At 41.1% G+C, this 13279-nt stretch overlaps 1 protein-coding gene across 1 annotated transcript; it reads left to right on the forward strand.

Moving 5' to 3' along the window:
• Positions 1-46: 46 nt before the first annotated feature.
• cul5a (cullin 5a) lies at positions 47-12383 on the forward strand. Its single transcript, XM_042063790.1, has 19 exons — positions 47-196; positions 1302-1411; positions 1525-1624; positions 1749-1925; positions 2122-2263; positions 2933-3078; positions 4464-4544; positions 4843-4936; positions 5052-5182; positions 6737-6844; positions 7272-7336; positions 7531-7663; positions 7792-7923; positions 8035-8158; positions 8416-8591; positions 8758-8919; positions 9175-9293; positions 9716-9839; positions 9954-12383. Exons 1-19 carry the CDS (start codon positions 173-175, stop codon positions 10146-10148), a joined length of 2343 nt encoding a protein of 780 aa, XP_041919724.1. The 5' UTR covers positions 47-172; the 3' UTR covers positions 10149-12383.
• Positions 12384-13279: the final 896 nt, after the last annotated feature.

The raw sequence follows: 13279 nt of genomic DNA on the forward strand, positions 1-13279 counted from the left end.
CTTTTTTTAAAGGCATATACTGTATGGATAGAGGTTTGTAGGCCTATGATTAATCAAGAAAAGTGAACGGCCTTGATGCATTAGCAGCACATTATTTGACAGCACTATCTGACAGCATAACGTTACCCAAGTAAAACTCGCGAGATTGAACGAGGGGATAAGTTGAGGAAATATGGCGACGTCTAATTTGTTAAAGGTAGGAGGCACTTCAATTCAATGTTCCCAATATTGTGTTTTAATGCTTCTGCTTGGTATGCTCAGTTGTACAGCTGCATAATGAGAGTATTTTATGTTTAACACGCAAAGCACGCGAGAGACGACATTTTCTGTTCTTTTGGCTGCTGTTCAGTCAGTAAAACATAAAGCTCTTAGCTTGCTAGCTGGCTAACAAGGTCTTGCCGAAAGCCAACATTTGCTGGCTAACTCGTTCGTTAGACACAGCTAGCTATTTAGCTAGCAATTTAGCTTGGAATAACGTTAGTCTGCCGAAATGTAATCACTAAGACTAACACAGTTAGAATAAGTCATGTGAAAAACGGCAGAATGTAGTGTTATTTGAAAAATATTGTCGTCCTTTTCCAGTGCCATTTCATAACCACCTCAGAGTTCATAAATGCAACACTTAGCTGGCTAATGTTAATGCTGGAGTCGCAGCTATTACTCAGTTGATTTTCGGGATTTATATTGTATGTAAACATTGTCATAGAATGAAATTAGTTACTGACAGATTGAAGTAATTACCTCCAAGGTATCAAACATCGATTGGCAAAACTCCAAGCTGTTTAAGGGGAAAGGGTTTTATTCTGTTGATTCTGTCTACCCTGTGCTGCTCAAATAGTTAGTATCATCATTTAATTTACCTAAAAAAGGACTCCGTTACTTTTGAATGGTCGTGTACCCAACAACAGTCAGCATAGGCCATGCAACAAATTTATTGTGATCTCATCAAAAACTAATGTAGGCTACCTCATGACTACCGAGCTTGATTGAATGGGAATGTATCATCTGACTGTTTTGCCCCAAATTTTAGTTGTACAATTCCAACAGCCATCTAAATTTCCACTGTTCAAAAGCCTCAGTTTTCCCCATCGTAGGCCTAATATTTCAGCTTTTAATGTTAAACAATGTTTCTAAAGGCCTAATATTTCAGCTTTTAATGTTAAACAATGATTCTAGAGATGGCAGTGTATTTTACTTTCTGATTGACAAGCCCAGCAAGCCCAACAAGCCCAGTGTTAAGTTTGTTTGGACTGCTCAGCTTTTAGGTTCTAGGCCCAAGTCATGTGTCATTTTACCCCCAGAACAAAGGGTCCCTCCAGTTCGAGGACAAATGGGATTTGATGCGGCCAATTGTCCTGAAGCTGCTTCGTCAAGAGTCTGTGACCAAGCAGCAGTGGTTCGACCTGTTCTCGTAAGGCAGAGAAGATAATGTTAATTTTCATGCCTGAAATTATGAAACAATAATCTGCTTTTAGTTTCTGGTGCATGTGATGGCTGATGCCTGTCACTTTGTTCCTCTCACAGAGATGTCCATGCCGTCTGCCTGTGGGATGATAAAGGTCCTGCAAAGATCCACCAGGCACTGAAGGAGGACATCTTAGATTTTATCAAGCAAGCTCAGGCCGTGAGTTAAATACTTTGACCATTCTGATAGTTTCTTGATTTCATAGCATGGCCCACAAATGCAAATTGCATATAATATATACAGTATACATTGAACTATTGTCATCTCTGCCTCCTTTGTCCAGCGAGTACTCAGCCATCAGGATGACACTGCTCTGCTCAAGGCCTACATTGTGGAGTGGAGGAAGTTCTTCACGCAGTGTGACATCCTGCCCAAGCCTTTCTGCCAGCTGGAGATCACTTTGATGGGCAAGCAGGGCAGCAACAAGAAATCTAATGTGGAGGACAGTATAGTGAGGAAGGTGAGGACTAGAGGGGGGTGGGTGGGTGAGGGGAAAGGGCAATAGAGCAATGACTGGGAATGAAGAGAGACAAGGTTTTACTGCACAAAAGTGGGGGATGAGGTTTATGCCATTAGCACGGTTCAGTAAGTTTTAATAATGTTACTGTAATTTTAGTAGCCTGTTGAAGCTGAATCATGTCTGGTCTCGTTTGAAGCTCATGTTGGACACCTGGAATGAATCCATCTTCTCGAACATCAAGAACCGCTTACAGGACAGTGCCATGAAACTGGTCCATGCAGAGAGGCTAGGAGAGGCCTTCGATTCACAGCTGGTCATTGGGGTGCGGGAGTCATATGGTGAGATTGGCTAACCATCCATCTTCAGTAGTATTGTGAAAATTTGAAAAACTTCCATCAAATTTTACACTTGAATTACAAAAATGCATTCTAAAAATGTCCAAGAGTCATTGTGATAAAGGATTACTATAAACCTTACTGTTGTAGAGTAGATCAGAATTAAATGAATAATTTAGAGTCTGAGCACAATTATATTTTGCACCTCTATGGGTGTAGAGGAGTCTTGTTCCTGACCAATTAGTGGATGATGCAGTGATGCCTTTCTTTAACAGTGGTTGATGGGTGGTGGATGGATGGGACCGATGGGTGAGATCTAATAAGTGGTCTGTACCAAATGTACAGCTGGTGTCAGCTTCATAACAGTACAAAATGAGTACAAATCTGTAATGGAAAGATAACAAGCAAATAATAATGAATGATGTTTCATCTCCTGTAGGTGTTATGACATTTTATTTATTTTTTTTAAATAACAACCTTACATTCTTGGCAGGTGCTGATGGCCATTCAGTAGCAGTGTTTTTGCTTACACACAATTTTATATGAATGTGTATATAATAAGTTAATCTTCACATAATGAGTGCTACAGAGATTCTTTCCTGAGGTATTTTTGACTAGGCTGGATGCTTCTGTCAGATCATGTCGCTGACAATGTCCAACGTCTCTCCTCAGTGAATCTGTGCTCCAACCCAGAGGACAAGCTGCAGATCTACAGGGACAACTTTGAGAAGGCGTACCTGGACTCCACTGAGAGATTCTACAGGACACAGGCACCCTCATACCTGCAGCAGAATGGCGTGCAGAATTACATGAAATATGTAGGCATTGATTAATTCAAGCAGCCAGGGTTTTAGGGATTCATATTGTGTGTGTGATGTAAGATCTAGAGTTAGATGGTGTGGAGCTGTAAGACTGATTGATTTTTTTTTCTCTCTCTGACTAAGCTCGGTGTGTTTGAGGATATGAGTGTGCGTGTGGTGTTGGATATACAGGGATTGGATTTTTAAACTAAATCACCAGGTTAGACCACAGTTTATTAGTATGGTGTAGGCAGAGACTATATAGAGGAGAAGAAGAGGCACTTAAAGAATCCTCCAAACAAATGTATGGGGACAGTTCCTAACACCAAGATGGTGGTTGTCTACACATATCCGCTCCTTCATAAAGTTAACATAAAGAATAACACATTTTTAAGCCTTATGTTAGTGATTTGGGGCGAGATATTTATACTAGATTTAAGTTCAGAGTGAAATAAGGATTCACCTAATGACCTTTTTATGTCATGACCTCCCTATTTTGAGTTACATATCATGTCTCCCCAAACATTTGAATATCGGCTTGATCTTCTTAGTCCGAAATAACCACCTGGAGACATTACCAAGATTGCCTCCGAATGGCAAGACTTTCCTGAAAGGACTTGAGTGTTGGGCCTCCTTCATCCTCCATTAATATGTCTTGGAAATGACAGATGTAAGTCCTGCTTGGTGGTCGGAGGGATTCTAAGTCATTCCAGAACACTGGCCATGTCACTACGTGATGCTGGTGGAGCAAAGCGTTTCCTGACTCACCCCTCCAATACACCCCAAAGTGGCTCAATAATATTCTGATCTGGTGACTGTGCAATGAAAGTGGGCTCATCCAAGAGCAGCCCGACCATGAATATTGACCTTGTGGAGGTCCGGCTGAACAGTTTTGGTGGAAACAGGAGAGTTGATGGTTTTATGTCGATCCGGGTTAGTATCCGTACATCCCTTTCAGACTTCCTCTTGCGTCGACAGCAACTCCTATTGGATGTGATTCATCCTTTGTGGTGGTTTGCCGACATTACTCTAGATATCATGATTGTCGATACACCATGAAGACTTGCTGTCCTGGTCACAGATAAGCCAGCAAGACGCACATTAACAATTTGTCCTCTGATGTCTCCCATTATGTTATGTGGATTGCAATATATGATGTACAGCTGTGTTATTGCGTTGCTAAGACAATCTTCACACTCATGGCATATGAAATTAGTTAAGATTGGCTAACAGACTGTGCATATTTAGACATGAAACCTTAAACACTTAATTGACCAGTGTTTCAGTTTTATTGTGCAACCCCTGTATTACCTATTCATGGACACCTCAAGAGCGGTGAGGCCTATTTCCGGTCGTGGTTTTGTACCTAATCAAAATTCTGTTGTATTCATTGTGTTTTACAGGCAGATGCTAAGCTGAGGGAGGAGGAGAAACGTGCCCTTCGGTATTTGGAGACGCGGCGTGAATGTAACTCTGTCCAAGCAGTGAGTGTCAATTTACTTTGATGCATCATGTCAAATTGTGATTTCACTATTGTCACTGTAATTGTTCAAGGTTCATTTAGGTTAAACCTATATGTGATTTTAAGAACATCTGTGAAGATTCACCCTCTAATTTTGTGTTGCATTATTATTTTTGCTCGTTATTGAAGAATTCATTACATTAACTACTACCTAATGGACAATTTATTTTACTATTTAGGTTGAACAGAAGTAAGAATGGATACATATTATCTTGGTGTCAGAATACACATAATATCTAATGGTGTACTGTCTCTTGCAGCTTATGGAATGTTGTGTGAATGCTCTTGTGACGTCCTTCAAAGAAACCATTCTGGCAGAATGTCCTGGCATGATAAAACGCAATGAAACTGACAGTGAGTGAGACAGCTTTATGGAGTTCAGTGCTTTCTAGATAGAATCACATTGGCTGTTGTCAGTAGCATTGGATGTATTTGGGTCTGAAGAGTACAGTCTGTGATTGTTCCTCAGAGCTGCACCTGATGTTCTCGCTCATGGACAAAGTCCCCAGTGGAATTGAACCCATGCTCAAGGACCTGGAGGAACACATCATCAATGCTGGACTAGCAGACATGGTAGCTGCGGCTGAGACTATTACTACTGTGAGTATGCACATTGTCTTCTGCACAGCATTTACTGACCTGTACATAGGAATTGAAAGCGTTCATGGTCATTATATATTGAGTCTACCTATAGGTACGGTAAGGTAAGGTTGGTGCATTTTAGAAAACATACAGTAGCTAAATAAGTATTATTTAATAAAATGTTAGGTAAGTATATAAAAAATACCCTCATAACTGAGTAGTGGATTTGAGTAGTTTATGGTGCAAGTACTTGGTAAGCATGAACAAAAGATGCCAGAGTTGCTTCCACATCTTTTGATTAACTAGTGCAGTGCCTGTTCAAACATGCCATTCCTGTAGAAAACCTGTAGCCCAATTACCTGCCTGCTTTAAAAATAGGATGGGGGGGGGGGGGGGGGCAGCAGCAGCAGCAGCTATGTCATTCCAGCTAAGCATTCAATAATGAATACTGAATATTATAATATATTAGCCTATAATTAATGTGCAGTAAGCAGAATTTAGGCATGGGACATTTCTACAGATCAGAATGACATAAGCCTAACAACTGATTTGAGTTAAGGCTACATGTTTATTGTTAAGCTTATTGGATAACTTCCTGATACTGAAGACAATATTGTGGAATGATGCATCATCGTTTGAAATTTGCAACGATGTGACTCCATCACACTCTGTCTGCCACTCGTTGTCTAGCTGATCGAAATTACATAAGCCTAAAGCTTTGATGTAAGGCTATGTTTAGCCTATTGAATAGTTAAACGATATAGAAGACAAACCATTTTGTAGAAAGATGCATCATCATATGAGATTTGCAACGATGTAACTCATACAGTCTTTGGTAACATAAGTGACGTCTCTGTCTGCCACTTGTTGTCTAGCTGTGTGGCACGACTTCTGAAACGTTGTTAAATTCTGAACCATTAGCCTATCACTTGTTTCAATTTGGGACCTTGCAGTCGGAATTGTCGTTTGTTTATTCAAAGTCCAAAGTAGCCTGGGCTGTTCGAAGTGTCAGTTTATTGCACATACTTTTTTATTTAATTTTGAATAGCCACTAAATACCCGTGTTTGTGTGTTGTTGCAAAATCTGCGGAGTCATTTTATGCAAACAAACTGCATACAGGGAGTCTTTATCGTTTAGGTCAGACATAATAATCATCCAAACATCTTGCATCTTAACCCGTGATTCAGTGCTACCAAAACTCTACTTATCCTCTCTCTTTGGTCCTGCGCTGTGCTGTGTAAGATGGTCCTGCGCTGTGCTGTGTGAGAGGGGGAGTATCTATGGTAGAGCAGAGAAAGCCAACATGTGCTTCTTTTACCGATATATTTAACGATATCTTTTGCATTACTTCTCCAAACAACGTCAAACTTGGCACTGCACTTACTTGTGCCCGTAGCAAGACACTTGTCAAGTTTGAAATCGAACGCACGAACGGTTCATGCAGTTAACACACACACACACACACAGACACAGACAGACGTTCCTGCAATTTATTGATAGATATGCTAGTTGTGCCATATTTTGCATGTTGTTTTCTTCATGTTTTTGTTAATGTTGATGTCTTTGTCCAGGACTCTGAGAAGTACGTGGAGCAGCTTCTCACTCTCTTTAACCGCTTCAGCAAATTAGTGAAGGAGGCATTTCAGGATGACCCTAGGTTCCTGACAGCCAGAGACAAGGTAGGTTCAGTTCAAACAAACCTGCATTTCAGTCTGGGTAAAATGTTTAATAAATCAAGTATTAGACTCAAAGACATGAGATGAGAATGGGGACCTTTTGGTAGCTAATTAGTGACAACGTTATGACTCATCTAAATATCATTGATAATTTCAGTCGTGGGACCTACGATTTGGTTTGAATTCTGACTCTTGGCTTGTCAAATAAAAAGACTGAGAACTTCTAAATGATGCTCATTGCATTGAAGCAAATGACTCTCACAATAAAAGCCTGTCGGTATATTTACATTCAAAATCGCATGATATTTAAAAAGATGGAGTCTTTGGAGTCCAGTTTGATTGAATCAACTAAATCAGTTGGTTGATCTGCAACTCCTGGTAAATCCCTCTGTGTTCCTTGTTCTAATGATGTAAAATGTCCTTGTTTCAGGCATACAAAGCTGTGGTTAATGATGCCACAATATTTAAGCTGGAACTGCCAACGAAACAGAAGGGGTGAGTCACTTAAGATGAGCCAAATTTTATTGTGTGTTTGTATGGTGCTCCATTACCAGTGATAAACACTGACTCATAATGTTACTGTACTGAACTCCTCCTCTTATTTTTGTGCCAGTGTTCCCTAAAAATAACCGTGTGTGTGTGCGTGTGTGCGTGCGCGTGCGTGTGTGTGCGTCCGCATGTTGTTGCAGGGTGGGCTTGAAAACACAGCCGGAGTCCAAGTGTCCAGAGCTGCTGGCCAACTACTGTGACATGCTGCTGAGGAAGACTCCGCTCAGCAAGAAGCTCACCTCCGAGGAGATAGAATTAAAACTAAAGGAAGTGGTAAGAGTCCTGCAGTGCTTTTTCGCCCCGTCTTTGATCTTGAGACGTTCCGTGTCAAAAACAAATAATTTTTCATGATTTATTATTAATTAACTATCATCACTCTTTTCATTTTTGCCACTTCATAGCTATTGGTGTTGAAGTACGTCCAGAATAAGGATGTCTTCATGCGGTATCATAAAGCCCATTTAACGAGGCGTCTGATCCTGGACATCTCGGCAGACAGCGAGATAGAGGAGAACATGGTGGAGTGGCTCAGGGTGAGCAGTGATGTGGAGCTCTCAGCCAGTTTGTTTGCATTGGCAGCTGTATTTTCTGTAAGGATGTTTGGGTTTACAATGTCCTTTGTCTTTTTTACTCTCTGTCTACAGGAAGTAGGTATGCCTGCAGACTATGTAAACAAGCTTGCCCGGATGTTCCAGGATATCAAAGTGTCAGAGGATCTCAACCAGGTCTTTAAGGAGGTGCATAAACACAACAAATTAGCATTACCAGGTAAGGCCATGTTGTTAGCCACTGGGATTTAGCCACTGGGATTTAGCCACTGGGATTTAGCCACTGGGATTTAGCCACTGGGATTTAGCCACTGGGATTTAGCCACTGGGATTTAGCCATGGTTGGACTTTTTTTTTTTTTTCTTTTCCTGGACAGCACCATGTTGTTGTAAGAAGAATATTTGATATTTCGATTTTTACGCTCGGTGATGGTTGGGTTTTCTTGCATCAAAGTGATTTTCTCGTCTTGATTGATAGCGGACTCTGTCAACATCAAGATCCTGAATGCGGGTGCGTGGTCACGAAGCTCGGAGAAGGTGTTTGTGTCTTTGCCGACAGAGCTGGAGGATTTAATCCCTGAGGTGGAGGAGTTCTACAAGAAGAACCACAGTGGCAGGAAGCTGCACTGGCACCACCTCATGTCCAATGGGATTGTAAGTATTCTACTCCACCTGCATGAAGTCCAGATGAGGAAAATTAGCTTAAAATGGGACAAATTATTATGCCAATCATTATGTGTTGATTAGAATACTGCTGTTTATGCCCGATTCAACAGAAGTTCATAGCAATAGACAATTCATGATTGTCTTTACCCATCAGATCACATTCAAGAATGAAGTGGGGCAGTATGACCTGGAGGTGACCACTTTCCAGCTGGCTGTTCTCTTTGCCTGGAACCAAAGACCCCGAGAGAGGATCAGTTTTGAGAACCTGAAACTGGCCACAGAGCTGCCGGATGCAGAACTCAGGCGGACACTGTGGGTAAGAATCTCGGCAAAGACAGGTGGTCCCTGAGAATGACACTGAGGATTTAAGGTTATATTCCATTTGTTCAGTAGGCTAGCTGAATGGCCAAATTCTTAGCATTTTTAATGACCACTTACATCTTAAGCTAGTGCAACCAAACCTAAGTTACAGCAATTTAGTTACAACAGGCTTTTGGCTACAACTTGAATCTGACTAACCTTTGTCTAGCCCCTATTGTTTTTTCTCACTTTGTCTTCTATGTCTTTGCAGTCTCTTGTTGCCTTCCCAAAGCTGAAACGTCAAGTCCTGTCATATGAACCTCAAGTTGGCTCACCCAAAGACTTCACTGACAGCACGCTGTTTTTCGTCAACCAAGAGTTCTCCTTGATGTAGGCATTCAATTTGCATTGGTCTAACAGTGGAATGGCATGTTATTTTGGTTTTGTTCAGTAGTTGTGAAAGTAGGCTGGGTCTCCCCTAGATTCTTTTTTATTTCCTGAGCAACTGTAGTCTGAGAGATATTGCTCTGTAATGGGTTACAGACTATCGGAGAATGTCTCTGACTTCACATGGAAATATGAATTGCATCAGGCAACAATAACTGACTGTAATAGTTTTTGTAAAGTGACGTTTGAATACTAAGGCATTATGTTTGAGAGGCCCACCATTAGGAAAGCCACTTGAAGTAACAACATAAACATGTCAACTTAACTAAATGTGATTACTTACACTGCTTAGCTGAGTAGGATGGAAATCTTGCTGTGAGAATTCAATATGATTAGTGTTACAGCTAAAGTCTCTTCTCCCACAGAAAAAACTCCAAGGTTCAGAAGAGGGGCAAAATCAACCTGATCGGCCGTCTCCAGCTGACCACGGAGAGGATGAGGGAAGAGGAGAACGAAGGCATCGTCCAGCTGAGAATATTAAGGACGCAGGTAAGTGGATCAGGAAGGGCCTTTCACCCAGATTTTAGATGGTTAGAGAAAACAGTGGGTGTTCTCCAGTGTCCATCAGTGCCTCATTACCTCCTCTCTGTGTGTGGCCAACAGGAAGCCATCATCCAGATTATGAAGATGCGCAAGAAGATCACCAACGCACAGCTGCAGACAGAACTGGTGGAGATCCTGAAGAACATGTTCCTGCCGCAGAAGAAGATGATCAAAGAGCAGATCGAGTGGCTCATCGAACACAAATACATCAAGCGGGACGAGACGGACATTAATACCTTCATTTACATGGCGTAGCGGAGACACATTTGCAGACACTAAGGAAGAGATTGACAACAACGATGATGATGATGATGATGATGATGACTTTGATGAGAAGGAGGAGGGTGTTGCCGGTGGGGGGGTTCGTCCGTAGTAGGAGTGGGATGCCTTCTGGACCCTGTACTAGCTGCCGGCCCCCTTGTCTGCACACAAAACGGGCTGGTTTTAAGATCAACAGTCACAATTCATTATAGCCAGAAGAAGAAAAAAAAACACAACAAAACAATCCCTGCCTTATGTTACATTTTAACAAGAAAAATGAACCAGGGGATAAATGTTTAACGAAAAAAAAAAGATACACAAGTGATGATAAGAATTTTATTATTATTATTTTTTTTTTTTTTTGCCAATGGGTAGACAGGATGCATGGTGGGCAGTCGCCGTTTGTGTGTCTACATCTTCTTCAGCATGCTGTCTCTGGGGAGCCCCTTTCCGTTCATCACAGGACTTGTCTGTGCAGTGTTTTGGACAAACGCCCCTGTTCCCCATCCACAGGTCTCAGCTCCATCCTACACCCCCTAAACCCCACCCCGCCCCACCCCGCCGCCGCCACCCATCCAACCGCCTCCCCACACCCACCTGCCACGGCGCCACCTGTCCCAGCACACATCCCAACACAAGCAGCACTGAAGAAGAAGAGCAAGCGCACCCCACCCGCTTTCCACCCACTGCCGATGTCGCGGAGAAGAGCAACCCATCAGCCTCCAACGTCACTCTGTTCCCATGGAAATAAAAAGAAAAAAAAAAATACAGAAAACGACTTAGATGAAAGCATCAGCACTTTTCACTTGCTCACAGTATGTCTGCATGGCTTTCTTTGGCTTGTTTGTTTATGTTTGTTTGTCAGTTTCATCCCATGCTTGTTTTTCCCCTTCAAGATTTTCTTTGGTTTGTTTGTTTGAGTTCATCATTTGGTTGTTTGATTTTTGCCAATACTTGATTGGTTAGCTGTGGGTGTGAAGTGCTTTAAGCATCCTGGCGTACAAACTTCACTGAAGATCTGCAGCCCCAATGGCACATCATCAGACAGGGAGAGCCCTGTTTTCACACTGCTAAAGTTTTGTTTGTTTGAGTGTGAACTAGCTATACATTGTCATTTGGGTTTAATCCAATGTCAAGGTCAGACAGAACGTTTATCATGGCATATTAACTGTTTTCGCTCTTATTTGGGCTGAAACAGAGGTAGTTATTCTGAAATGGTTACATGAACTTCTATCATCTGACGCTTCCCAGAGTGTGTGGTGTGAAGATTGAGTACTCATCTCAGACGCAATGTGAAACTAAGTGTATTGCCAATTCTGCCTATGTTGGATAGCAACTGAGAGGTGAGGCCCCTGGCCATTTGCTTGATGAAATGTTTGTTACAACTTTTAAGTTTTGCATTGAAGAAATAGAAAATTCCAAGTGGAACTGAGGTTTGTGGTGGCACTGAGTTTAAGTGACTGAACTGCATCACAGAAATGTTTAATAACACCAGTAACACAGTGATTACATTCAACCTTGGTACGAGATGGAGCAACTGTTGACGTGGTTAGCAAAAGAAGGAAAAGAAAGCACTTGTGAACCTAACAGCAGATGTATCGGAAGTGGTGCATAGAGTTTGGAAGAGTTACTGCCTGTCACTTTGATGAGCAATGTGGAGCTTCTCCTGTCACCGGTTTATGCCCTTGTGTGGTCACACATTGCCAAAGTAAAATTTTGCATAGTCACATAATTTCTATAGATTACGTGGAGGATGGCCTATGCCAGCGTGCGTTCACTAATCTTAGTCATTTTATGACAATTTTTTAGATGTTTCCTTATTCATCTTGTCTTGTGTAACTCATCCCAGTCAAGCTACAATCATTTAAGGAGGAAGTAGCCATTGTTATCCACCAAGTTTCAATGTCCCAGATTTAAGAGATGTAAATTCCATTGGGATTTCTTTCCTGGTTATTTATTTGTTATTTATGCCAGAATATATGTGTGATTGAATGTTTGATAAAGAATGAGTGTAGCCTTTACTACATGTTGCCTCTTAGGGTTGTACATAATAACTTTGAATTTGTTTCAATGAAAAAAGGTTGGGAAGGTTGCAACACTATTTCTTGCATTTCGCAGAGGTCTTTTTGTCTCACCAATGATAACAAAAGTGACATGTTCCTGTGTGTCGGTGAGAGAAAAGATGACAACCTTTGTTCTAATTGTCATAAATATCAATGCAGAAGTTCACCAGGTTTTGTTCCATTTTTTGGTCCCTTTTAAAAAAAAATTAAAAATTATTCCATGTAAAAGGGAAAAGTTACCTTTAGACCGTTGCTATTTCCCATACAGCAGTTATTAGCAATTCTGCACATTCGTCACAATTTTTACATTTCAGTCCATAAAAGCCTAGTCTGCTTTGCAGCACTTTTATAACAATATGACTTGTGAATTAATAACACACATATGAACAATATGAATTTAAACACACTTTGGGATTAAATTGTATTTCTATGTTAACCACTTGCCATATGAAATGCAGAGTTGAGTTACATTACAGTTAGTCTTGTTCCCTTCTTTAAAGGTGGAAATGGTGTGAGACTACAATCATGTAATTCTGCAGAAATTATTAAAAGATGGTTTTTGTATGTACATACATGTGTATTCTGTGCTTCTTGTTACCGGTACAGGATTTTCTTGCATATGTTCACGAATGGCAAGCTTTTGCACATCAAATCAAACACACAAATACCTGAAACACAGTATCAAGAAGCATAGAAGCATAGACTACACCACAGTATTGGGAAAGTGCTTTTTCACTCTTCGGCAACTATCCAAATGTTGATTACAGCAGGTTTTAAAAGCATTCTACCATTTGAGGACCAAAACAAAATAAAATTTCCCCATATATTTCAATACGGTCAATACTGAGTTCCAAGCACATAAATTATTTTTTCATGCATCGCCATAACTTCCCAAACCATCTGTGCACCACTCTTCTTTATCAGTCCAGTGTCATCGCAAACTCAGTTCACTGCTTTCTGTAACAGTATGAGATTCCATCAGTTGAAAGCTCAGACAGGGTAGCTGCCCCATTAACAGATATAGAACAAGCACCAGAGATAGCCACTATGTGTGTGTGTGTT

The sequence above is a fragment of the Alosa sapidissima genome, chromosome 15 (genome assembly GCF_018492685.1).
Source record: "Alosa sapidissima isolate fAloSap1 chromosome 15, fAloSap1.pri, whole genome shotgun sequence".
NCBI lineage: Eukaryota > Metazoa > Chordata > Actinopteri > Clupeiformes > Clupeidae > Alosa > Alosa sapidissima.

Excerpts from the sequence above, each read along its gene's own strand:
- cul5a (XM_042063790.1), top strand. The coding sequence starts at position 173 with ATGGCGACGTCTAATTTGTTAAAG. Across the intron at positions 4,937-5,051 it reads AAAACGCAATGAAACTGACA|AGCTGCACCTGATGTTCTCG; the intron begins GTGAGTGAGACA and ends ATTGTTCCTCAG. Across the intron at positions 6,845-7,271 it reads TCCTGACAGCCAGAGACAAG|GCATACAAAGCTGTGGTTAA; the intron begins GTAGGTTCAGTT and ends TCCTTGTTTCAG.